General features: G+C 56.0%; 2 protein-coding genes across 2 annotated transcripts; both read right to left on the bottom strand.

Moving 5' to 3' along the window:
• Positions 1-7,305: 7,305 nt before the first annotated feature.
• On the bottom strand, positions 7,306-10,173 carry LOC130842640 (paraneoplastic antigen Ma6F-like). The gene is made up of 4 exons (XM_057719324.1): positions 9,696-10,173; positions 9,336-9,587; positions 8,868-9,029; positions 7,306-8,723 (listed from the first exon to the last, which is right to left on the bottom strand). Exons 1-4 carry the CDS (start codon positions 10,171-10,173, stop codon positions 7,306-7,308), a joined length of 2,310 nt encoding a protein of 769 aa, XP_057575307.1.
• A 7,771-nt stretch (positions 10,174-17,944) lies between these two features.
• LOC130842645 (paraneoplastic antigen Ma6F-like) lies at positions 17,945-20,740 on the bottom strand. Its single transcript, XM_057719329.1, has 4 exons — positions 20,263-20,740; positions 19,993-20,154; positions 19,507-19,758; positions 17,945-19,362 (listed from the first exon to the last, which is right to left on the bottom strand). The coding sequence occupies exons 1-4, from the start codon at positions 20,738-20,740 to the stop codon at positions 17,945-17,947; spliced, it is 2,310 nt and encodes a 769-aa protein (XP_057575312.1).
• Positions 20,741-25,552: the final 4,812 nt, after the last annotated feature.

Below are 25,552 nucleotides of genomic sequence, written 5' to 3'. Positions count from 1 at the left end.
TGCGTCCATAATCTGCTTTCTAGCACTGATTTCCTCTCTTACTTCAGTCAACTCATTTCAGGTTTCCTTTGCTCTTCTTCTTCTAGCATCTCTAAATGGACTGTTAGGTCACTGATTTTATGTCCTGACTCTTTTCTAACACAAGCATTTAGAGCAATACATGTTCCTCCTATCACTTCTTTCACTGCCTCCCACTAATTGTAGGAAGTTGTGTTCTTTTATTATTCAGTGTGAGGTATTTTCTAAGTCCCTTTGTGATTTTTTTCTTTGATCCGTGGGTTTCCCAATATTGAAAGGTATATTATCATTATTAACGTCAAAGAAAGCTCCCCTGTGATGAGAGAACTTATGTAAAATCGCAATACTTTTAAATGCATGGAGACTTTTTTACAGCTCTGGTATGGTGTCTCCAAGTGAATGCACAGAGCACCCTTGCAAAGCATCTGTATATTTTGTGTGGGGGCCAGGGCCGTAACCTTCCCACTACTGCAATTCCTGTGCCACCTGGAAGGAGGCGACCTGGAGCCTCTCACGTCCTACTGCTGTGGGACAGAGCCCCTACCTGAACCCCCACAAATCCACCTGCCACGGCCAACAACCTCCACCAGATCACAGCAGCCTCAGTGCCTCCCCTTCTCAGAATCACTCGCACGCCTCGTGGCCAAGCGGCTCCTTGCCGCCCCGCCCCCCGCCCGCCCGCCCACCCGCCACTCCACGTCCCCACTCCCCCCTCCCCCCAACCAGCTGCTGGCACTCTGCTCCACGCCCTGGAAGCAGGGCGCCCCCGCACGCTTAGAGAGCAGACGTGCCCTCTCACCTCCGCGCAAGGGGGAGCCCTCCCACGAGCCGCCTCAGCGCCAGGAGCTTTCGCCTCTCACACCCCAGATGCAGGCCACCCCTCTTGCCTCACGCCACCCGGGGGCCGGAGCCCCCTTCCGGCCACGAGCGTCCCCCCCCCAGCCCCCTCACGCGTAGCTCGTAGCTCCCCTAACGCCTCCCGCACCCACGCCAGGGAGTCCTCCCCATCGACCCCCCGCAGCCAGGAGCTCCCCCTGCCTCGCGCCACACGCGGCAGCCGTTAGCCCTCCCCTCATGTCTCGGCGTGGGGGCCCCGCTCTCCCGCCCTCCCCACCCCGGCAGCCAGCAGTCCTCTCCTCAGGTTCCCAAAGCCGGCTCTCTCGGCAGGAAGCCCTCCCCTCCGAGCCCCACACACGCTCAGCCATTTGCCCCACCCTAGGCACCCCCACACCAGAACGCCCCCCACCAGCCACCCCGGCAGCCAGCCATCCTCCCCTCAGACCCTCCCAGTGGGGGCCCCGTCCCTCAGCCCCCCTTCAGCCCCCCGCCCTCTGCTGCTGCACCCCCACCCCCAAGAGAGTAGACGTTAGGCCTCCCCCCGCCTCCACTCCTCGCCGGGGCAGCGAAGGCATCCCTACCCAAGGCCCCGGGAAGCGCGGACTCCAGCCCCCAGCCAAGCCCCCGGCCTGTCTGCTTACTTCCTCCGACTCTGTGGACGACTCCGGAGTCCCGCTCGAAAGGGTGTGAGGAGCTCGGCTCAGCAGGGCAGCCAGGAACTGTGCGGCAGCCGGTCCCAAGCACTCTGTGCGAATGCCGCGTGGGTTTCCCAGAAGCCCCAGGAAGATGAGGGGGGAAAGGTCTAGGTGCCTCCTCACAAGGAAAATGATTGGACCAGAAGAGCACTTGAGGAGGCACTTTGCTACTGTGGCAACAGGGGGTGAGCACTAAGGACTTGATGTCCCAAGGTCTGGCGCCTCCTGAAGCAAAAGCCACGCCCATTGGCCGTCCACCAATAAAAAGGCCTCCCTGCGAGGAGGCGGAGTTGGAGGAGTAAACTTGGAGATGGAGAACCCCTTGCGGCAAATTGGTCAATTTGTCTTTATAGTTTGTTTGCTACTGTGATTCATCATGTCACAAAGCTATTCTTTACATTTACTGATTTCTTGTCTAGTTGTATCCACTAGCCATCTTCTCACATGGCAGAAGACGATGAGCGAGCCCTCAGGGGTCTCTTTAACAGGGCACTAATCTCGTTTAGGAGGGCTCCACCCTCATGGGCTAATCACTTCCCAAAGACCCCTACCTCCAAATCCCATGACTTTGGGGGTTGGAATTTAACAGGTGAATTGGGGGGGGGGGGGGCGGGTACGAATAGTCACTCCATAGCATTGTCTGTCCATCTATTTTTGTTCCTATGTTCCCCTTTTCCTGCCTGAAATAATTTTCTAAATTACATTTTAACTTATCTACTGCCCTTTAGGCAATTTTCACTTTGCATTACTCTAGACAGTCTAATATACAAGTCCCCTACATATGAAAATTGTCTGTTCCGAGAGCGTTGGTAAGTCCAATTTGTTCACAAGTCCAACAAAGTCAGCCTAGGTACCCAACTCACACAGTCGGCTGTATAGCACTATATTGTAATAGGTTTATAATGCTTTTCACACAAATAATACATACAAAACAAACACAAAAAATAAACATTTTTAATCTTACAGCACGGTACCTTGAAAAGTACGGTAGTAGAGTACAACAGCTGGCATCCAGGGGCTGGCATCACGTGAACAGGCAAGAAGAGTTACTGACTGGAGGAGGGAGGGGAGGTGGGAGATGGTAGAGCTGGAGGACCATCAGCAATAGGAGACGGAAGACAAGCTGCCATTCCACTCATGCCTGACACTGATGGCACAGGTTCTGGCTCCTTGCTGGATTCAATTGCATCTACTCTCTTGAAAAAACGACCCAGTGAAGTCTGGGCAGTAGCTCTTTTTTTCTCGTCATGACACAGTAGCACCGGACTGCTTTCTGAATGGCGGCTGCAATCTTCATGTACCATCCTACATTCGGGTCTTGTGCCTCAAAAACTAACAGTGCCTCCTCAAATACAGAAAATCCCCTTGCCATCTCCTGTGTCGTGAATCTCTCCGGTTCTTCGGTTACTTCTTCTTCCTCTTGTCTCTCTTCATCCTTTCTCTGGGCCTCCAATTCCATCATTGTCGCTTGGCACTTGTTAGCAGTACCAGCTACATCACCGCTGCTTTTACGCTTGCTTCCAGACATCCTGGGCTTGAAAGAAAGACACCGTGCTACTGCACTTTATACCGTACTGTACAGCAGAGTACACAAAAGCACAGCCACTTGTAGAGGATGCATGCACATGACAATGTACGCCAGACACGTGCACTAACTTACATGATTGGACGTGCGAACGTGTGTTTGCGTCTTTGAAAGTTCACAGCTTGAAGGTTCATATGTAAGGGACTTACTGTATATCCTTTTCACCGTCTGGTTGTGGTTAACATTGCACCACTTCACATACATGTAAGAACCTTTCTACCACATAGATTCATCCATCACCCCTCTACCCCATCTTTTATGCTGTAGTGGCCATGTGTATTATGTCTACATAGATTATAAAACCTATAATATACGGTTATAACTTTTACTTTAAATAGTCACGTGTCTAATGAAGAAATTAAGAGCAACTAAGTGTTGTTTAATGTTTAAAAGTTTACCCACACATTTACCATTTCTGGTGTGCTTCCTCTCTACCCTAAGATCAACTTTTCCCTCTACTAGCATGTGTCTTCAGGTGGAAAGACCTCCTTTAGCATTTCTTTTAGTGCAGATCAGTTGGTGAATTCTCTTAGTTTTCCTCTATTTCAAAAGGTCCTTCTTTTACCTTCATTTTTTTATATATTTATTTATTTAGCTCTTGGCTGTGCTGAGTGTTTGTTGCTGCGAGTGGACTTTCCCTAGTTGCGGAGAGCAGGGGCTACCCCTTGTTGGGGTGCTCGGGCTTCTCTTGTTGCAGAGCATGGGCTCTAGGCACACAGGCTTCAGTGGTTGTGGCACATGGGCTCAGCAGCTGTGGCTCGTGGACTCTAGAGCACAGGCTCCGTAGTGGCGGCACACGGGCTTAGTTGCTCCGCAGAACGTGGGATCTTCCTGGACCAGGGCTCAAACCCGTTTCCCCTGCATTGGCAGGCGGGTTCCTAACCACTGCGCCACCAGGGAAGTCCCTACCTTCATTCTTAAAGGATCTTTTCCCTGAATATAGATAGAGTCCTGAGTTGAAAGTTATTTCTTGTTGTTGTTCAGCATTCTAAAATGTTCTACTGTCTCCTGGTTTTCATTGCTTCTGATGAGAACTCTAGGTTTTCTTATTCATGTTCTCCCATATATAGTGCTTCATCTAACTCAGACTGCTTTCAAGACATTCTCTTTATTGTTTGTTTTCAGTAGTTTGACCATGATGTGTCTATATGTGGTTTTTCTTTGTACTTACTCTACTTGGGGTTCACTGAACTTCTTGAATTTGTAAATTACGTCTATCTCCAAATTGTGGAGAGGTCAGTCATTATTCCTTCCGGTAGTTTTTCTTCCCTGTTCTCCCTCTTCTTTTCTGGGATCCCAACTACACGTGTTAGATCTCTATATATTGTTCCAGAGCTCGCTGAGGTTTTTTTGGTTCGCTTTGCCTTTGTTTAGAAAAGTCTTTTTCCCTCCCACTTTCTCAGAATGGATCATCTCTATTGATCTATCTTCCAACAAGTAACATGAAGCCTCTAAATATTCATAACTATTAACAAACACTAACGTTAAAAGAAGGATGCAGTAGGAGGAACCAATAAAGGGCCCTGTAAAGAGCTGTCAAGTTCCAAGAGCAAGTGCTGCCCCTAAGCCTGGGCTAGGGAGCACTTAATGCAGTGGGAGATCAGATGGCCTCTGCAGAAACCTATTCCATCGTGGTGCTTAGTAGCACACAAGACAAGCAGACTGGCCAGTGGAAGCACAAAGGGGATTAGCTGAAGCACGGCGGGTGTCCCATCAGCATTCGGGCAGGGCTGCAGAGCCAGGCCCGGAGGCTCTGCAGAGAGGAACGAGGCTCTGAAGCACGCCACGGTGCTGGGCTGGCGAAGGCACGCCTTCAGCTCCCTCCCTCCCACCACTGAGCACAGACACTGTGGTCTGCACCACCCACGTGGGACTCGGGTGCTGCCATGACAACCATGGCCGCCACCGCTTCTTGAGAAACAGGTCTGATTGCCCCTGCCGCCACCTGCCCACCTGAGTGGGATCTGTGTGGCCCCCGCTCTTCCCAGCTCTGGCCCCAGGCTCAGCTGGCAGCAGGCACATCTGATTGATGGGTCCCAGTCCTGTGCCCACATCTGGCTGCAAGGGAACTTGGGAGACTGCACACCTGGTATCTTCTGCTCCTCTTGTGGGAGGTGAGCTCAGCCGCATAAAGTGGCAAATTCCCGGGACGGAAGGAATGAAAAGTGTCCACTGCCCTTAGCATGAAACCCAGTTCCCCACATCCCTGAACGTTACCCCTTCAGAGGGCACCCCTGCCCACCACCCCCCACGCGACTGGGCCTTCGCCCTGTGCACGTCACCAGCCCGGTCCTTTCTTCTCCTCGAGAGCACATCTGTTTGCAGGTAGAGCTGGTGTGGGGATGTCTGTGCCCGCTCTCCCAGAAACCCCACAAGTGTCCAGGCTTGGTTTTCAGCTGCTTGGTAAGCGCTCGCTGTTGTTCCAGTTTAGGATCTCTCAAGTTAAAATATATTTGGGGGGCCTTCCCTGGTAATCCAGTGGTGAAGCCTTCGCCTTCCCAATGCAGGGGGTGAGGGTTCCATCCCTGGTCAGGGAGCTAAGATCTCATATGCCTCATGGCCAAAAATCCAGAACAAAACACAGAAGCAATATTGTAGCAAATTCAATAAAGACTTTAAACATGGTCCACTCCCAAAAAAACAAAAACAAAAACAAAAACAAAACAAAACAAAACAAAACAAAAACCTTAAAACAATTATGTAAAAAAAAATACACTTGGGCTTTTTCACAGCTCTATCAGTCTAATACCGGCTTTCTCATGGAGGAGGCCGGAGACCACCCGGCAGGACAGTTCCTTGTTTCGAGGCTCCACTCCGCGCATCATGCCCATCGAGCGGTCCTGGATCCCAGGCACCGGATGCCTGCGGCACCGGCCCCCAGTGAAGGGGAAAGCCAGGATCACCCCACCCATTTTCAAAACACATAGGACACACGACCATCCCAGCATGAGAACAAATTGAACCCCAACACTTCACACTTAACCTATAAAATAGAAGAAAAGCCCTCAGCATGTCCCGCTCTGCAGAGTGCCTACCCTACCCTCTCACTGGAGAGGTCTCCCACGGGTGCTGAGCAGGAACCCTACTCTGGCCCCCCCGCCCCCAACCCCCAGCAGCCCTGCCCCTCGATTGCCCACAGCAGAGGCCAGACACAGATGAAACTTTCAGGAAAATTTATGGAAGAGAAACATGGACTGAAACCATTGAAGAGAGGGCATGACAACACAGAGAGAAACTTGTAACGGTCACTGGAGCCCACGGGTCCCGGCCCCCTCCTCCCGGGGTCCCCAACGAGGTGCTTCCGCTGCCCCCCCGACCCGGTGGCCCTCCCTCCCCCCACAGTCTCCCTTCCTGAGGGCCCCGCGGGCGGCCTCTCGCCAGGACGACGGGCTCCGGCGATGCCCGCTCCCCCCCGGGGACCACATGCCCGGGGCCTGGCCCTGCCCTATGGCGGGCACTGGACAGTCACACAGCAGGGCACGCGCCACCCAGCCGAGGACGCCGCTGAGTCTCGAGGAACAACGGGCTGGGTGACCCAGCAGACCACAGGCGCTGGTCGAGGTCTTCCTTCCCGAGGTCCCATGCTGGGCGCCAGCCATGGCCTCGTCCTTGCCGTCCTTCCCACCCGCTCCTGGGACTGGGCTCGGGTCTCTGCGCTGGGACCGGGGTGGGGGGAACTGCTCGGAGAAGAACACACGCACATCTCCACAAGAACAAGCAGCGCTGGGCCTGCATCTACACCCAGAAAGCACGCGTCGTGCTCACGACACTGGCCCACAGTGGGCAGAGCCTTGGCTGGTGCTGAAGCCCACGGCAGGTGGCTGGGCCCAGGGGTGGCCGCCCGGGTAGGCGGGGACCCCCGGCCCGGGTCCACGCGCACCTCAGGGCTCTGCAGGGGCACGATGGCTAGGGTGTGTGTGTTGGGGGGGAGGGGAACAGGGGCCGGGGTGGGAGGCTCCTTGACACCTGGGTCACTACAAGACCTACATGGACACATCACATTTGGGCTTCCCAGTACAGGAAGCAGCCTGCCCCAGGGGAGGCTGAAGAGGGGTGCCCTCTCCGGAGGGAGGACCAGGCACCTGGAGATGGCCCCTGACATGGGACCAGGAGGTCGCCTGGCCTGATCTACCCTGCCTCTGGGCATGGCGACCCCTGGGCCTGCTGAGCTTACTGGCCCGAGGAGGACTCAGGGGTGCTCCTCTCTGCAGCCCCGTCCTCGCTTCCTAGCTCCTCTGGGGTGGGCTTGAAGCCCTCCCCGGGGGGCTCCTCAGCCTCCCGGTCTCCTGCCTGGGTGAGGCCCTCTGGCTCCCAGCCAGGACCTCCTGAGGGCACTGGGGAAGCCCTGCCCATCTGGGCAGGCATGGGGGCCCCGGGGTCATCTGAGGGTCCTGCCTGACCTAGGCCCGCAGGGCTGGGGGCACATCCATCTTCCTGACTGGCAGCAGAGACCTTGCTGGTCTCCCCAGGGGCAGGGGCTGCCCTGGTGGCACCACGATCTTCAGGGGCAGCCTCACCAGCCCCGGCGCTGCCATCAGCTTCCTCACTGGTCTCTTCACGGGCTGCGGGGGCCTCGGGGCTACCTTCCTCGGAAAGGGCAGCCTGGGCCGCGGTCTCTGCACCGGCCGGGGAGGCCTCGGTTCCATCTGCAGTGGTGCCCTCGGTGATGACCTCGTGGGCCAGGGCGGCCGGGGCACCCCATTCATGGGCCGGGGCGGCTGGGACGGCTGCCAGGTCTCCAACCTCTGCCCGGGCCTCTCCTTCCCCCGGGAACTGCTCACCCGCAGCTGGGCCGGCCTCCCAGGCCTCGGTCTCCCGGATGAGCCACAGCATCCCCACGAAGCCAGGAGGCCTCCTCTCCAGCCGCAGCCTCCTCAGCTTGTGCTGGAGCGTGCGGTTCAGCCGGGCCCGCATCAGCACCTGCCGGGTGCGCGCCCGGTCCGCCATGGCCGGGTGGATGGCCCCCTTCTCCAGGGCTGCCTGCAGCAGGCCCTCCAGGCGCATCACGTACGCAGAGAGGGTCTCCTGGGGCCGCTGGGCACACGTCTCGAACTTCAGCCGAGCGGTCCCCGGGGTGCCCTGGTTCCCAAACGCATGCACCAGCGCGGCCAGGCAGTCCTGGGCAGCCAGGTCGGGATCTTCCTCCAGGAGGCCGCACAGGAGGTCCAGCGCGGGGCCGCCCAAGCTCTCCAGCAGCCTCCGCCTCCTCTCCCTCTCGGACACGTGGCGCCACAGGTACAGCATGTCATTGGCGTTGTCCAGCCAGCTCTCGAAGGACTCTTCCCCGTGGCCCGGCTCTTCCATCCCGGAGAAGGTTCTCAGCTCCTGGTAGCCCATGTTCTCTAGCACGGACTGCAAGGCCAGCCTCCACGGCTGGGTCCAGGCCCCTGCCTCATCCAGGATGCCTGCCACAGCCGCAGCGGCTTCCTCACCTGGAGCCCCCGCCTCGCCTGCAGCCCCTGCCCGACTCAGAGATCCTGTCACCCCTGCAACTCCCGTGTCACCTGCAGCTCCCTCCTCGTCTGACATTCCATCTGCAGCCCCTGCCTCGCCTGCGGCTCCCACCTCACCTGCAGCTCCCTCCATACCTGCGGCTCCCGCCTCATCTGCGGCTCCTGCCTCCCCTGCAGCCTCTTCCTCATCTGCAGCTCCTGCCTCCCCTGCGGCTCCCTCCTCACCTGTGGCTCTCTCCTCCCCTGCAGCCCCTTCCCCATCTGCAGCTCCGGCCTCACCTGAGGCTCCTGGCTCACCTGCAGCCCCTTCCTCATCTGCAGCTCCTGCCTCCCCTGCGGCTCCCTCCTCCCCTGCAGCCCCTTCCTCATCTGCAGCTCCTGCCTCACCTGCAGCCCCTTCCTCATCTGCAGCTCCTGCCTCCCCTGCAGCCCCTTCCTCATCTGCGGCTCCTGCCTCACCTGCAGCCCCTTCCTCATCTGCAGCTCCTGCCTCCCCTGCAGCCCCTTCCTCATCTGCGGCTCCTGCCTCCCCTGCAGCCCCTTCCTCATCTGCGGCTCCTGCCTCCCCTGCGGCTCCCTCCTCACCTGAGGCTCCCTCCTCACCTGCAGCCAATTCCTCATCTTCAGCTCCTGCCTCATCTGCGGCTCCCTCCTCCCCTGCAGCCCCTTCCTCATCTGCAGCTCCTGCCTCACCTGAGGGTCCCTCCTCACCTGCAGCCCCTTCCTCATCTGCGGCTCCTGGCTCACCTGCAGCCCCTTCCTCATCTGCGGCTCCTGCCTCCCCTGCAGCCCCTTCCTCATCTGCGGCTCCTGCCTCCCCTGCGGCTCCCTCCTCACCTGCGGCTCCCTCCTCACCTGCAGCCCCTTCCTCGTCTGCAGCTCCTGCCTCACCTGAGGCTCCCTCCTCCCCTGCAGCCCCTTCCTCATCTGCAGCTCCTGCCTCACCTGCAGCCCCTTCCTCATCTGCAGCTCCTGCCTCACCTGAGGCTCCCTCCTCACCTGCAGCCCCTGCCTCATCTGCACCTCCTGCCTCACCTGAGGCTCCCTCCTCACCTGCAGCCCCTGCCTCATCTGCAGCTCCTGCCTCACCTGCAGCTCCCTCCATACCTGTGGCTCCTTCCATACCTGCAGCTCCTGCCTCACCTGCAGTTCCTGCCTCACCTCCAGCTCCCGCCTCACCTGAGGCTCCCTCCTCCCCAGCGGCCCCCACCTCTACCGCCCTGCCAACCACTGCTTGTCTCTGGGGCTGTGCAGGGAAATTGGGTCGATCCTGTGAGTCAGTATCATGGACCTGGGGCAGGCAGACCACAGTCCAGGGCCCCCCCTTGCCTGGTATGTGTCTGGGGATCAAGCTTCGGTTCAAATCCTCAGCAAACTCGACCAGGGCAACCTTGGGCCCCAAGTCCTTCCTGAAGACTTTGCCCAGCACTCGGTACCTGCCCAGGGAGCACAGGGCAGCCTGCACGGCCTCCCGGAATTCCTGGTCCTCGCAGTCGTCTGGGATGCCCAGGATGAGCAGACAGTGCTGCGCGTTCACGCCCACCCAGCCGCACCAGTCCCGCAGCATCGCCAGAGCCGTCGCCATCTTCGAGGCCCTGAGAGTGGGAGGACGTGATCAAACAGGTGTGCACAGACTGTCGAAGTGTGGGAATCGGCCTGTGAGTGTAAAGAGGAGAGGATCATGTTTGTGCCACACAGCCCGCCCTACTGCCCCTCCCTGCCCTGTTTTGTTTATTTGATTTTAAGAAACTTTTTTGATCCATTAAATAACTTCAAGATAGAAGGCTAGTCACCTTTTCTACATTTCTGGCATGAGTTTTAGGAAGTTGCCTCTTTCCCAAGGAATTATTCAAGTTTGCAGATTCTTTGGCATACACATTTCCATAACATCCCTATAGTCTCTTTTGCACGTACGTCTGATCAGTAGTGTTAGCCCTCTTGCACTCCTGACACCGGTGATTAGCGTTCTTCCTATTTTCCCTTGATTGGTCTTTCTAGGGCATTCTCAGTTTTGTTGCTCTTTTTGAAAACGAGCATATGGCTGTGTTCATTGCGTCCATAATCTGCTTTCTAGCACTGATTTCCTCTCTTACTTCAGTCAACTCATTTCAGGTTTCCTTTGCTCTTCTTCTTCTAGCATCTCTAAATGGACTGTTAGGTCACTGATTTTATGTCCTGACTCTTTTCTAACACAAGCATTTAGAGCAATACATGTTCCTCCTATCACTTCTTTCACTGCCTCCCACTAATTGTAGGAAGTTGTGTTCTTTTATTATTCAGTGTGAGGTATTTTCTAAGTCCCTTTGTGATTTTTTTCTTTGATCCGTGGGTTTCCCAATATTGAAAGGTATATTATCATTATTAACGTCAAAGAAAGCTCCCCTGTGATGAGAGAACTTATGTAAAATCGCAATACTTTTAAATGCATGGAGACTTTTTTACAGCTCTGGTATGGTGTCTCCAAGTGAATGCACAGAGCACCCTTGCAAAGCATCTGTATATTTTGTGTGGGGGCCAGGGCCGTAACCTTCCCACTACTGCAATTCCTGTGCCACCTGGAAGGAGGCGACCTGGAGCCTCTCACGTCCTACTGCTGTGGGACAGAGCCCCTACCTGAACCCCCACAAATCCACCTGCCACGGCCAACAACCTCCACCAGATCACAGCAGCCTCAGTGCCTCCCCTTCTCAGAATCACTCGCACGCCTCGTGGCCAAGCGGCTCCTTGCCGCCCCGCCCCCCGCCCGCCCGCCCACCCGCCACTCCACGTCCCCACTCCCCCCTCCCCCCAACCAGCTGCTGGCACTCTGCTCCACGCCCTGGAAGCAGGGCGCCCCCGCACGCTTAGAGAGCAGACGTGCCCTCTCACCTCCGCGCAAGGGGGAGCCCTCCCACGAGCCGCCTCAGCGCCAGGAGCTTTCGCCTCTCACACCCCAGATGCAGGCCACCCCTCTTGCCTCACGCCACCCGGGGGCCGGAGCCCCCTTCCGGCCACGAGCGTCCCCCCCCCAGCCCCCTCACGCGTAGCTCGTAGCTCCCCTAACGCCTCCCGCACCCACGCCAGGGAGTCCTCCCCATCGACCCCCCGCAGCCAGGAGCTCCCCCTGCCTCGCGCCACACGCGGCAGCCGTTAGCCCTCCCCTCATGTCTCGGCGTGGGGGCCCCGCTCTCCCGCCCTCCCCACCCCGGCAGCCAGCAGTCCTCTCCTCAGGTTCCCAAAGCCGGCTCTCTCGGCAGGAAGCCCTCCCCTCCGAGCCCCACACACGCTCAGCCATTTGCCCCACCCTAGGCACCCCCACACCAGAACGCCCCCCACCAGCCACCCCGGCAGCCAGCCATCCTCCCCTCAGACCCTCCCAGTGGGGGCCCCGTCCCTCAGCCCCCCTTCAGCCCCCCGCCCTCTGCTGCTGCACCCCCACCCCCAAGAGAGTAGACGTTAGGCCTCCCCCCGCCTCCACTCCTCGCCGGGGCAGCGAAGGCATCCCTACCCAAGGCCCCGGGAAGCGCGGACTCCAGCCCCCAGCCAAGCCCCCGGCCTGTCTGCTTACTTCCTCCGACTCTGTGGACGACTCCGGAGTCCCGCTCGAAAGGGTGTGAGGAGCTCGGCTCAGCAGGGCAGCCAGGAACTGTGCGGCAGCCGGTCCCAAGCACTCTGTGCGAATGCCGCGTGGGTTTCCCAGAAGCCCCAGGAAGATGAGGGGGGAAAGGTCTAGGTGCCTCCTCACAAGGAAAATGATTGGACCAGAAGAGCACTTGAGGAGGCACTTTGCTACTGTGGCAACAGGGGGTGAGCACTAAGGACTTGATGTCCCAAGGTCTGGCGCCTCCTGAAGCAAAAGCCACGCCCATTGGCCGTCCACCAATAAAAAGGCCTCCCTGCGAGGAGGCGGAGTTGGAGGAGTAAACTTGGAGATGGAGAACCCCTTGCGGCAAATTGGTCAATTTGTCTTTATAGTTTGTTTGCTACTGTGATTCATCATGTCACAAAGCTATTCTTTACATTTACTGATTTCTTGTCTAGTTGTATCCACTAGCCATCTTCTCACATGGCAGAAGACGATGAGCGAGCCCTCAGGGGTCTCTTTAACAGGGCACTAATCTCGTTTAGGAGGGCTCCACCCTCATGGGCTAATCACTTCCCAAAGACCCCTACCTCCAAATCCCATGACTTTGGGGGTTGGAATTTAACAGGTGAATTGGGGGGGGGGGGGGCGGGTACGAATAGTCACTCCATAGCATTGTCTGTCCATCTATTTTTGTTCCTATGTTCCCCTTTTCCTGCCTGAAATAATTTTCTAAATTACATTTTAACTTATCTACTGCCCTTTAGGCAATTTTCACTTTGCATTACTCTAGACAGTCTAATATACAAGTCCCCTACATATGAAAATTGTCTGTTCCGAGAGCGTTGGTAAGTCCAATTTGTTCACAAGTCCAACAAAGTCAGCCTAGGTACCCAACTCACACAGTCGGCTGTATAGCACTATATTGTAATAGGTTTATAATGCTTTTCACACAAATAATACATACAAAACAAACACAAAAAATAAACATTTTTAATCTTACAGCACGGTACCTTGAAAAGTACGGTAGTAGAGTACAACAGCTGGCATCCAGGGGCTGGCATCACGTGAACAGGCAAGAAGAGTTACTGACTGGAGGAGGGAGGGGAGGTGGGAGATGGTAGAGCTGGAGGACCATCAGCAATAGGAGACGGAAGACAAGCTGCCATTCCACTCATGCCTGACACTGATGGCACAGGTTCTGGCTCCTTGCTGGATTCAATTGCATCTACTCTCTTGAAAAAACGACCCAGTGAAGTCTGGGCAGTAGCTCTTTTTTTCTCGTCATGACACAGTAGCACCGGACTGCTTTCTGAATGGCGGCTGCAATCTTCATGTACCATCCTACATTCGGGTCTTGTGCCTCAAAAACTAACAGTGCCTCCTCAAATACAGAAAATCCCCTTGCCATCTCCTGTGTCGTGAATCTCTCCGGTTCTTCGGTTACTTCTTCTTCCTCTTGTCTCTCTTCATCCTTTCTCTGGGCCTCCAATTCCATCATTGTCGCTTGGCACTTGTTAGCAGTACCAGCTACATCACCGCTGCTTTTACGCTTGCTTCCAGACATCCTGGGCTTGAAAGAAAGACACCGTGCTACTGCACTTTATACCGTACTGTACAGCAGAGTACACAAAAGCACAGCCACTTGTAGAGGATGCATGCACATGACAATGTACGCCAGACACGTGCACTAACTTACATGATTGGACGTGCGAACGTGTGTTTGCGTCTTTGAAAGTTCACAGCTTGAAGGTTCATATGTAAGGGACTTACTGTATATCCTTTTCACCGTCTGGTTGTGGTTAACATTGCACCACTTCACATACATGTAAGAACCTTTCTACCACATAGATTCATCCATCACCCCTCTACCCCATCTTTTATGCTGTAGTGGCCATGTGTATTATGTCTACATAGATTATAAAACCTATAATATACGGTTATAACTTTTACTTTAAATAGTCACGTGTCTAATGAAGAAATTAAGAGCAACTAAGTGTTGTTTAATGTTTAAAAGTTTACCCACACATTTACCATTTCTGGTGTGCTTCCTCTCTACCCTAAGATCAACTTTTCCCTCTACTAGCATGTGTCTTCAGGTGGAAAGACCTCCTTTAGCATTTCTTTTAGTGCAGATCAGTTGGTGAATTCTCTTAGTTTTCCTCTATTTCAAAAGGTCCTTCTTTTACCTTCATTTTTTTATATATTTATTTATTTAGCTCTTGGCTGTGCTGAGTGTTTGTTGCTGCGAGTGGACTTTCCCTAGTTGCGGAGAGCAGGGGCTACCCCTTGTTGGGGTGCTCGGGCTTCTCTTGTTGCAGAGCATGGGCTCTAGGCACACAGGCTTCAGTGGTTGTGGCACATGGGCTCAGCAGCTGTGGCTCGTGGACTCTAGAGCACAGGCTCCGTAGTGGCGGCACACGGGCTTAGTTGCTCCGCAGAACGTGGGATCTTCCTGGACCAGGGCTCAAACCCGTTTCCCCTGCATTGGCAGGCGGGTTCCTAACCACTGCGCCACCAGGGAAGTCCCTACCTTCATTCTTAAAGGATCTTTTCCCTGAATATAGATAGAGTCCTGAGTTGAAAGTTATTTCTTGTTGTTGTTCAGCATTCTAAAATGTTCTACTGTCTCCTGGTTTTCATTGCTTCTGATGAGAACTCTAGGTTTTCTTATTCATGTTCTCCCATATATAGTGCTTCATCTAACTCAGACTGCTTTCAAGACATTCTCTTTATTGTTTGTTTTCAGTAGTTTGACCATGATGTGTCTATATGTGGTTTTTCTTTGTACTTACTCTACTTGGGGTTCACTGAACTTCTTGAATTTGTAAATTACGTCTATCTCCAAATTGTGGAGAGGTCAGTCATTATTCCTTCCGGTAGTTTTTCTTCCCTGTTCTCCCTCTTCTTTTCTGGGATCCCAACTACACGTGTTAGATCTCTATATATTGTTCCAGAGCTCGCTGAGGTTTTTTTGGTTCGCTTTGCCTTTGTTTAGAAAAGTCTTTTTCCCTCCCACTTTCTCAGAATGGATCATCTCTATTGATCTATCTTCCAACAAGTAACATGAAGCCTCTAAATATTCATAACTATTAACAAACACTAACGTTAAAAGAAGGATGCAGTAGGAGGAACCAATAAAGGGCCCTGTAAAGAGCTGTCAAGTTCCAAGAGCAAGTGCTGCCCCTAAGCCTGGGCTAGGGAGCACTTAATGCAGTGGGAGATCAGATGGCCTCTGCAGAAACCTATTCCATCGTGGTGCTTAGTAGCACACAAGACAAGCAGACTGGCCAGTGGAAGCACAAAGGGGATTAGCTGAAGCACGGCGGGTGTCCCATCAGCATTCGGGCAGGGCTGCAGAGCCAGGCCCGGAGGCTCTGCAGAGAGGAACGAGGCTCTGAAGCACGCCACGGTGCTGGGCTGGCGAAGGCACGCCTTCAGCTCCCTCCCTCCCACCACTGAGCACAGACACTGTGGTCTGCACCACCCACGTGGGACTCGGGTGCTGCCATGACAACCATGGCCGCCACCGCTTCTTGAGAAACAGGTCTGATTGCCCCTGCCGCCACCTGCCCACCTGAGTGGGATCTGTGTGGCCCCCGCTCTTCCCAGCTCTGGCCCCAGGCTCAGCTGGCAGCAGGCACATCTGATTGATGGGTCCCAGTCCTGTGCCCACATCTGGCTGCAAGGGAACTTGGGAGACTGCACACCTGGTATCTTCTGCTCCTCTTGTGGGAGGTGAGCTCAGCCGCATAAAGTGGCAAATTCCCGGGACGGAAGGAATGAAAAGTGTCCACTGCCCTTAGCATGAAACCCAGTTCCCCACATCCCTGCACGTTACCCCTTCAGAGGGCACCCCTGCCCACCACCCCCCACGCGACTGGGCCTTCGCCCTGTGCACGTCACCAGCCCGGTCCTTTCTTCTCCTCGAGAGCACATCTGTTTGCAGGTAGAGCTGGTGTGGGGATGTCTGTGCCCGCTCTCCCAGAAACCCCACAAGTGTCCAGGCTTGGTTTTCAGCTGCTTGGTAAGCGCTCGCTGTTGTTCCAGTTTAGGATCTCTCAAGTTAAAATATATTTGGGGGGCCTTCCCTGGTAATCCAGTGGTGAAGCCTTCGCCTTCCCAATGCAGGGGGTGAGGGTTCCATCCCTGGTCAGGGAGCTAAGATCTCATATGCCTCATGGCCAAAAATCCAGAACAAAACACAGAAGCAATATTGTAGCAAATTCAATAAAGACTTTAAACATGGTCCACTCCCAAAAAAACAAAAACAAAAACAAAAACAAAACAAAACAAAACAAAACAAAAACCTTAAAACAATTATGTAAAAAAAAATACACTTGGGCTTTTTCACAGCTCTATCAGTCTAATACCGGCTTTCTCATGGAGGAGGCCGGAGACCACCCGGCAGGACAGTTCCTTGTTTCGAGGCTCCACTCCGCGCATCATGCCCATCGAGCGGTCCTGGATCCCAGGCACCGGATGCCTGCGGCACCGGCCCCCAGTGAAGGGGAAAGCCAGGATCACCCCACCCATTTTCAAAACACATAGGACACACGACCATCCCAGCATGAGAACAAATTGAACCCCAACACTTCACACTTAACCTATAAAATAGAAGAAAAGCCCTCAGCATGTCCCGCTCTGCAGAGTGCCTACCCTACCCTCTCACTGGAGAGGTCTCCCACGGGTGCTGAGCAGGAACCCTACTCTGGCCCCCCCGCCCCCAACCCCCAGCAGCCCTGCCCCTCGATTGCCCACAGCAGAGGCCAGACACAGATGAAACTTTCAGGAAAATTTATGGAAGAGAAACATGGACTGAAACCATTGAAGAGAGGGCATGACAACACAGAGAGAAACTTGTAACGGTCACTGGAGCCCACGGGTCCCGGCCCCCTCCTCCCGGGGTCCCCAACGAGGTGCTTCCGCTGCCCCCCCGACCCGGTGGCCCTCCCTCCCCCCACAGTCTCCCTTCCTGAGGGCCCCGCGGGCGGCCTCTCGCCAGGACGACGGGCTCCGGCGATGCCCGCTCCCCCCCGGGGACCACATGCCCGGGGCCTGGCCCTGCCCTATGGCGGGCACTGGACAGTCACACAGCAGGGCACGCGCCACCCAGCCGAGGACGCCGCTGAGTCTCGAGGAACAACGGGCTGGGTGACCCAGCAGACCACAGGCGCTGGTCGAGGTCTTCCTTCCCGAGGTCCCATGCTGGGCGCCAGCCATGGCCTCGTCCTTGCCGTCCTTCCCACCCGCTCCTGGGACTGGGCTCGGGTCTCTGCGCTGGGACCGGGGTGGGGGGAACTGCTCGGAGAAGAACACACGCACATCTCCACAAGAACAAGCAGCGCTGGGCCTGCATCTACACCCAGAAAGCACGCGTCGTGCTCACGACACTGGCCCACAGTGGGCAGAGCCTTGGCTGGTGCTGAAGCCCACGGCAGGTGGCTGGGCCCAGGGGTGGCCGCCCGGGTAGGCGGGGACCCCCGGCCCGGGTCCACGCGCACCTCAGGGCTCTGCAGGGGCACGATGGCTAGGGTGTGTGTGTTGGGGGGGAGGGGAACAGGGGCCGGGGTGGGAGGCTCCTTGACACCTGGGTCACTACAAGACCTACATGGACACATCACATTTGGGCTTCCCAGTACAGGAAGCAGCCTGCCCCAGGGGAGGCTGAAGAGGGGTCCCCTCTCCGGAGGGAGGACCAGGCACCTGGAGATGGCCCCTGACATGGGACCAGGAGGTCGCCTGGCCTGATCTACCCTGCCTCTGGGCATGGCGACCCCTGGGCCTGCTGAGCTTACTGGCCCGAGGAGGACTCAGGGGTGCTCCTCTCTGCAGCCCCGTCCTCGCTTCCTAGCTCCTCTGGGGTGGGCTTGAAGCCCTCCCCGGGGGGCTCCTCAGCCTCCCGGTCTCCTGCCTGGGTGAGGCCCTCTGGCTCCCAGCCAGGACCTCCTGAGGGCACTGGGGAAGCCCTGCCCATCTGGGCAGGCATGGGGGCCCCGGGGTCATCTGAGGGTCCTGCCTGACCTAGGCCCGCAGGGCTGGGGGCACATCCATCTTCCTGACTGGCAGCAGAGACCTTGCTGGTCTCCCCAGGGGCAGGGGCTGCCCTGGTGGCACCACGATCTTCAGGGGCAGCCTCACCAGCCCCGGCGCTGCCATCAGCTTCCTCACTGGTCTCTTCACGGGCTGCGGGGGCCTCGGGGCTACCTTCCTCGGAAAGGGCAGCCTGGGCCGCGGTCTCTGCACCGGCCGGGGAGGCCTCGGTTCCATCTGCAGTGGTGCCCTCGGTGATGACCTCGTGGGCCAGGGCGGCCGGGGCACCCCATTCATGGGCCGGGGCGGCTGGGACGGCTGCCAGGTCTCCAACCTCTGCCCGGGCCTCTCCTTCCCCCGGGAACTGCTCACCCGCAGCTGGGCCGGCCTCCCAGGCCTCGGTCTCCCGGATGAGCCACAGCATCCCCACGAAGCCAGGAGGCCTCCTCTCCAGCCGCAGCCTCCTCAGCTTGTGCTGGAGCGTGCGGTTCAGCCGGGCCCGCATCAGCACCTGCCGGGTGCGCGCCCGGTCCGCCATGGCCGGGTGGATGGCCCCCTTCTCCAGGGCTGCCTGCAGCAGGCCCTCCAGGCGCATCACGTACGCAGAGAGGGTCTCCTGGGGCCGCTGGGCACACGTCTCGAACTTCAGCCGAGCGGTCCCCGGGGTGCCCTGGTTCCCAAACGCATGCACCAGCGCGGCCAGGCAGTCCTGGGCAGCCAGGTCGGGATCTTCCTCCAGGAGGCCGCACAGGAGGTCCAGCGCGGGGCCGCCCAAGCTCTCCAGCAGCCTCCGCCTCCTCTCCCTCTCGGACACGTGGCGCCACAGGTACAGCATGTCATTGGCGTTGTCCAGCCAGCTCTCGAAGGACTCTTCCCCGTGGCCCGGCTCTTCCATCCCGGAGAAGGTTCTCAGCTCCTGGTAGCCCATGTTCTCTAGCACGGACTGCAAGGCCAGCCTCCACGGCTGGGTCCAGGCCCCTGCCTCATCCAGGATGCCTGCCACAGCCGCAGCGGCTTCCTCACCTGGAGCCCCCGCCTCGCCTGCAGCCCCTGCCCGACTCAGAGATCCTGTCACCCCTGCAACTCCCGTGTCACCTGCAGCTCCCTCCTCGTCTGACATTCCATCTGCAGCCCCTGCCTCGCCTGCGGCTCCCACCTCACCTGCAGCTCCCTCCATACCTGCGGCTCCCGCCTCATCTGCGGCTCCTGCCTCCCCTGCAGCCTCTTCCTCATCTGCAGCTCCTGCCTCCCCTGCGGCTCCCTCCTCACCTGTGGCTCTCTCCTCCCCTGCAGCCCCTTCCCCATCTGCAGCTCCGGCCTCACCTGAGGCTCCTGGCTCACCTGCAGCCCCTTCCTCATCTGCAGCTCCTGCCTCCCCTGCGGCTCCCTCCTCCCCTGCAGCCCCTTCCTCATCTGCAGCTCCTGCCTCACCTGCAGCCCCTTCCTCATCTGCAGCTCCTGCCTCCCCTGCAGCCCCTTCCTCATCTGCGGCTCCTGCCTCCCCTGCAGCCCCTTCCTCATCTGCGGCTCCTGCCTCCCCTGCGGCTCCCTCCTCACCTGAGGCTCCCTCCTCACCTGCAGCCAATTCCTCATCTTCAGCTCCTGCCTCATCTGCGGCTCCCTCCTCCCCTGCAGCCCCTTCCTCATCTGCAGCTCCTGCCTCACCTGAGGGTCCCTCCTCACCTGCAGCCCCTTCCTCATCTGCGGCTCCTGGCTCACCTGCAGCCCCTTCCTCATCTGCGGCTCCTGCCTCCCCTGCAGCCCCTTCCTCATCTGCGGCTCCTGCCTCCCCTGCGGCTCCCTCCTCACCTGCGGCTCCCTCCTCACCTGCAGCCCCTTCCTCGTCTGCAGCTCCTGCCTCACCTGAGGCTCCCTCCTCCCCTGCAGCCCCTTCCTCATCTGCAGCTCCTGCCTCACCTGCAGCCCCTTCCTCATCTGCAGCTCCTGCCTCACCTGAGGCTCCCTCCTCACCTGCAGCCCCTGCCTCATCTGCACCTCCTGCCTCACCTGAGGCTCCCTCCTCACCTGCAGCCCCTGCCTCATCTGCAGCTCCTGCCTCACCTGCAGCTCCCTCCATACCTGTGGCTCCTTCCATACCTGCAGCTCCTGCCTCACCTGCAGTTCCTGCCTCACCTCCAGCTCCCGCCTCACCTGAGGCTCCCTCCTCCCCAGCGGCCCCCACCTCTACCGCCCTGCCAACCACTGCTTGTCTCTGGGGCTGTGCAGGGAAATTGGGTCGATCCTGTGAGTCAGTATCATGGACCTGGGGCAGGCAGACCACAGTCCAGGGCCCCCCCTTGCCTGGTATGTGTCTGGGGATCAAGCTTCGGTTCAAATCCTCAGCAAACTCGACCAGGGCAACCTTGGGCCCCAAGTCCTTCCTGAAGACTTTGCCCAGCACTCGGTACCTGCCCAGGGAGCACAGGGCAGCCTGCACGGCCTCCCGGAATTCCTGGTCCTCGCAGTCGTCTGGGATGCCCAGGATGAGCAGACAGTGCTGCGCGTTCACGCCCACCCAGCCGCACCAGTCCCGCAGCATCGCCAGAGCCGTCGCCATCTTCGAGGCCCTGAGAGTGGGAGGACGTGATCAAACAGGTGTGCACAGACTGTCGAAGTGTGGGAATCGGCCTGTGAGTGTAAAGAGGAGAGGATCATGTTTGTGCCACACAGCCCGCCCTACTGCCCCTCCCTGCCCTGTTTTGTTTATTTGATTTTAAGAAACTTTTTTGATCCATTAAATAACTTCAAGATAGAAGGCTAGTCACCTTTTCTACATTTCTGGCATGAGTTTTAGGAAGTTGCCTCTTTCCCAAGGAATTATTCAAGTTTGCAGATTCTTTGGCATACACATTTCCATAACATCCCTATAGTCTCTTTTGCACGTACGTCTGATCAGTAGTGTTAGCCCTCTTGCACTCCTGACACCGGTGATTAGCGTTCTTCCTATTTTCCCTTGATTGGTCTTTCTAGGGCATTCTCAGTTTTGTTGCTCTTTTTGAAAACGAGCATATGGCTGTGTTCATTGCGTCCATAATCTGCTTTCTAGCACTGATTTCCTCTCTTACTTCAGTCAACTCATTTCAGGTTTCCTTTGCTCTTCTTCTTCTAGCATCTCTAAATGGACTGTTAGGTCACTGATTTTATGTCCTGACTCTTTTCTAACACAAGCATTTAGAGCAATACATGTTCCTCCTATCACTTCTTTCACTGCCTCCCACTAATTGTAGGAAGTTGTGTTCTTTTATTATTCAGTGTGAGGTATTTTCTAAGTCCCTTTGTGATTTTTTTCTTTGATCCGTGGGTTTCCCAATATTGAAAGGTATATTATCATTATTAACGTCAAAGAAAGCTCCCCTGTGATGAGAGAACTTATGTAAAATCGCAATACTTTTAAATGCATGGAGACTTTTTTACAGCTCTGGTATGGTGTCTCCAAGTGAATGCACAGAGCACCCTTGCAAAGCATCTGTATATTTTGTGTGGGGGCCAGGGCCGTAACCTTCCCACTACTGCAATTCCTGTGCCACCTGGAAGGAGGCGACCTGGAGCCTCTCACGTCCTACTGCTGTGGGACAGAGCCCCTACCTGAACCCCCACAAATCCACCTGCCACGGCCAACAACCTCCACCAGATCACAGCAGCCTCAGTGCCTCCCCTTCTCAGAATCACTCGCACGCCTCGTGGCCAAGCGGCTCCTTGCCGCCCCGCCCCCCGCCCGCCCGCCCACCCGCCACTCCACGTCCCCACTCCCCCCTCCCCCCAACCAGCTGCTGGCACTCTGCTCCACGCCCTGGAAGCAGGGCGCCCCCGCACGCTTAGAGAGCAGACGTGCCCTCTCACCTCCGCGCAAGGGGGAGCCCTCCCACGAGCCGCCTCAGCGCCAGGAGCTTTCGCCTCTCACACCCCAGATGCAGGCCACCCCTCTTGCCTCACGCCACCCGGGGGCCGGAGCCCCCTTCCGGCCACGAGCGTCCCCCCCCAGCCCCCTCACGCGTAGCTCGTAGCTCCCCTAACGCCTCCCGCACCCACGCCAGGGAGTCCTCCCCATCGACCCCCCGCAGCCAGGAGCTCCCCCTGCCTCGCGCCACACGCGGCAGCCGTTAGCCCTCCCCTCATGTCTCGGCGTGGGGGCCCCGCTCTCCCGCCCTCCCCACCCCGGCAGCCAGCAGTCCTCTCCTCAGGTTCCCAAAGCCGGCTCTCTCGGCAGGAAGCCCTCCCCTCCGAGCCCCACACACGCTCAGCCATTTGCCCCACCCTAGGCACCCCCACACCAGAACGCCCCCCACCAGCCACCCCGGCAGCCAGCCATCCTCCCCTCAGACCCTCCCAGTGGGGGCCCCGTCCCTCAGCCCCCCTTCAGCCCCCCGCCCTCTGCTGCTGCACCCCCACCCCCAAGAGAGTAGACGTTAGGCCTCCCCCCGCCTCCACTCCTCGCCGGGGCAGCGAAGGCATCCCTACCCAAGGCCCCGGGAAGCGCGGACTCCAGCCCCCAGCCAAGCCCCCGGCCTGTCTGCTTACTTCCTCCGACTCTGTGGACGACTCCGGAGTCCCGCTCGAAAGGGTGTGAGGAGCTCGGCTCAGCAGGGCAGCCAGGAACTGTGCGGCAGCCGGTCCCAAGCACTCTGTGCGAATGCCGCGTGGGTTTCCCAGAAGCCCCAGGAAGATGAGGGGGGAAAGGTCTAGGTGCCTCCTCACAAGGAAAATGATTGGACCAGAAGAGCACTTGAGGAGGCACTTTGCTACTGTGGCAACAGGGGGTGAGCACTAAGGACTTGATGTCCCAAGGTCTGGCGCCTCCTGAAGCAAAAGCCACGCCCATTGGCCGTCCACCAATAAAAAGGCCTCCCTGCGAGGAGGCGGAGTTGGAGGAGTAAACTTGGAGATGGAGAGCCCCTTTCGGCAAATTGGTCAATTTGTCTTTATAGTTTGTTTGCTACTGTGATTCATCATGTCACAAAGCTATTCTTTACATTTACTGATTTCTTGTCTAGTTGTATCCACTAGCCATCTTCTCACATGGCAGAAGACGATGAGCGAGCCCTCAGGGGTCTCTTTAACAGGGCACTAATCTCGTTTAGGAGGGCTCCACCCTCATGGGCTAATCACTTCCCAAAGACCCCTACCTCCAAATCCCATGACTTTGGGGGTTGGAATTTAACAGGTGAATTGGGGGGCGGGGGCGGGTACGAATAGTCACTCCATAGCATTGTCTGTCCATCTATTTTTGTTCCTATGTTCCCCTTTTCCTGCCTGAAATAATTTTCTAAATTACATTTTAACTTATCTACTGCCCTTTAGGCAATTTTCACTTTGCATTACTCTAGACAGTCTAATATACAAGTCCCCTACATATGAAAATTGTCTGTTCCGAGAGCGTTGGTAAGTCCAATTTGTTCACAAGTCCAACAAAGTCAGCCTAGGTACCCAACTCACACAATCGGCTGTATAGCACTATATTGTAATAGGTTTATAATGCTTTTCACACAAATAATACATACAAAACAAACACAAAAAATAAACATTTTTAATCTTACAGCACGGTACCTTGAAAAGTACGGTAGTAGAGTACAACAGCTGGCATCCAGGGGCTGGCATCACGTGAACAGGCAAGAAGAGTTACTGACTGGAGGAGGGAGGGGAGGTGGGAGATGGTAGAGCTGGAGGACCATCAGCAATAGGAGACGGAAGACAAGCTGCCATTCCACTCATGCCTGACACTGATGGCACAGGTTCTGGCTCCTTGCTGGATTCAATTGCATCTACTCTCTTGAAAAAACGACCCAGTGAAGTCTGGGCAGTAGCTCTTTTTTTCTCGTCATGACACAGTAGCACCGGACTGCTTTCTGAATGGCGGCTGCAATCTTCATGTACCATCCTACATCCGGGTCTTGTGCCTCAAAAACTAACAGTGCCTCCTCAAATACAGAAAATCCCCTTGCCATCTCCTGTGTCGTGAATCTCTTCGGTTCTTCGGTTACTTCTTCTTCCTCTTGTCTCTCTTCATCCTTTCTCTGGGCCTCCAATTCCATCATTGTCGCTTGGCACTTGTTAGCAGTACCAGCTACATCACCGCTGCTTTTACGCTTGCTTCCAGACATCCTGGGCTTGAAAGAAAGACACCGTGCTACTGCACTTTATACCGTACTGTACAGCAGAGTACACAAAAGCACAGCCACTTGTAGAGGATGCATGCACATGACAATGTACGCCAGACACGTGCACTAACTTACATGATTGGACGTGCGAACGTGTGTTTGCATCTTTGAAAGTTCACAGCTTGAAGGTTCATATGTAAGGGACTTACTGTATATCCTTTTCACCGTCTGGTTGTGGTTAACATTGCACCACTTCACATACATGTAAGAACCTTTCTACCACATAGATTCATCCATCACCCCTCTACCCCATCTTTTATGCTGTAGTGGCCATGTGTATTATGTCTACATAGATTATAAAACCTATAATATACGGTTATAACTTTTACTTTAAATAGTCACGTGTCTAATGAAGAAATTAAGAGCAACTAAGTGTTGTTTAATGTTTAAAAGTTTACCCACACATTTACCATTTCTGGTGTGCTTCCTCTCTACCCTAAGATCAACTTTTCCCTCTACTAGCATGTCTTCAGGTGGAAAGACCTCCTTTAGCATTTCTTTTAGTGCAGATCAGTTGGTGAATTCTCTTAGTTTTCCTCTATTTCAAAAGGTCCTTCTTTTACCTTCACTTTTTTGTATATTTATTTATTTAGCTCTTGGCTGTGTTGGGTGTTTGTTGCTGCGAGTGGACTTTCCCTAGTTGCGGAGAGCAGGGGCTACCCTTGTTGGGGTGCTCGGGCTTCTCTTGTTGCAGAGCATGGGCTCTAGGCACACAGGCTTCAGTGGTTGTGGCACATGGGCTCAGCAGCTGTGGCTCGTGGACTCTAGAGCACAGGCTCCGTAGTGGCGGCACACGGGCTTAGTTGCTCCGCAGAACGTGGGATCTTCCTGGACCAGGGCTCAAACCCGTTTCCCCTGCATTGGCAGGCGGGTTCCTAACCACTGCGCCACCAGGGAAGTCCCTACCTTCATTCTTAAAGGATCTTTTCCCTGAATATAGATAGAGTCCTGAGTTGAAAGTTATTTCTTGTTGTTGTTCAGCATTCTAAAATGTTCTACTGTCTCCTGGTTTTCATTGCTTCTGATGAGAACTCTAGGTTTTCTTATTCATGTTCTCCCATATATAGTGCTTCATCTAACTCAGACTGCTTTCAAGACGTTCTCTTTATTGTTTGTTTTCAGTAGTTTGACCATGATGTGTCTATATGCGGTTTTTCTTTGTACTTACTCTACTTGGGGTTCACTGAACTTCTTGAATTTGTAAATTATGTCTA

Source organism: Hippopotamus amphibius, chromosome X (genome assembly GCF_030028045.1).
Source record: "Hippopotamus amphibius kiboko isolate mHipAmp2 chromosome X, mHipAmp2.hap2, whole genome shotgun sequence".
Classification (NCBI taxonomy): Eukaryota; Metazoa; Chordata; class Mammalia; order Artiodactyla; family Hippopotamidae; genus Hippopotamus; species Hippopotamus amphibius.
Note: the sequence above shows the minus strand (reverse complement) of the source record. Positions and strands in the feature narration are given on the sequence as shown.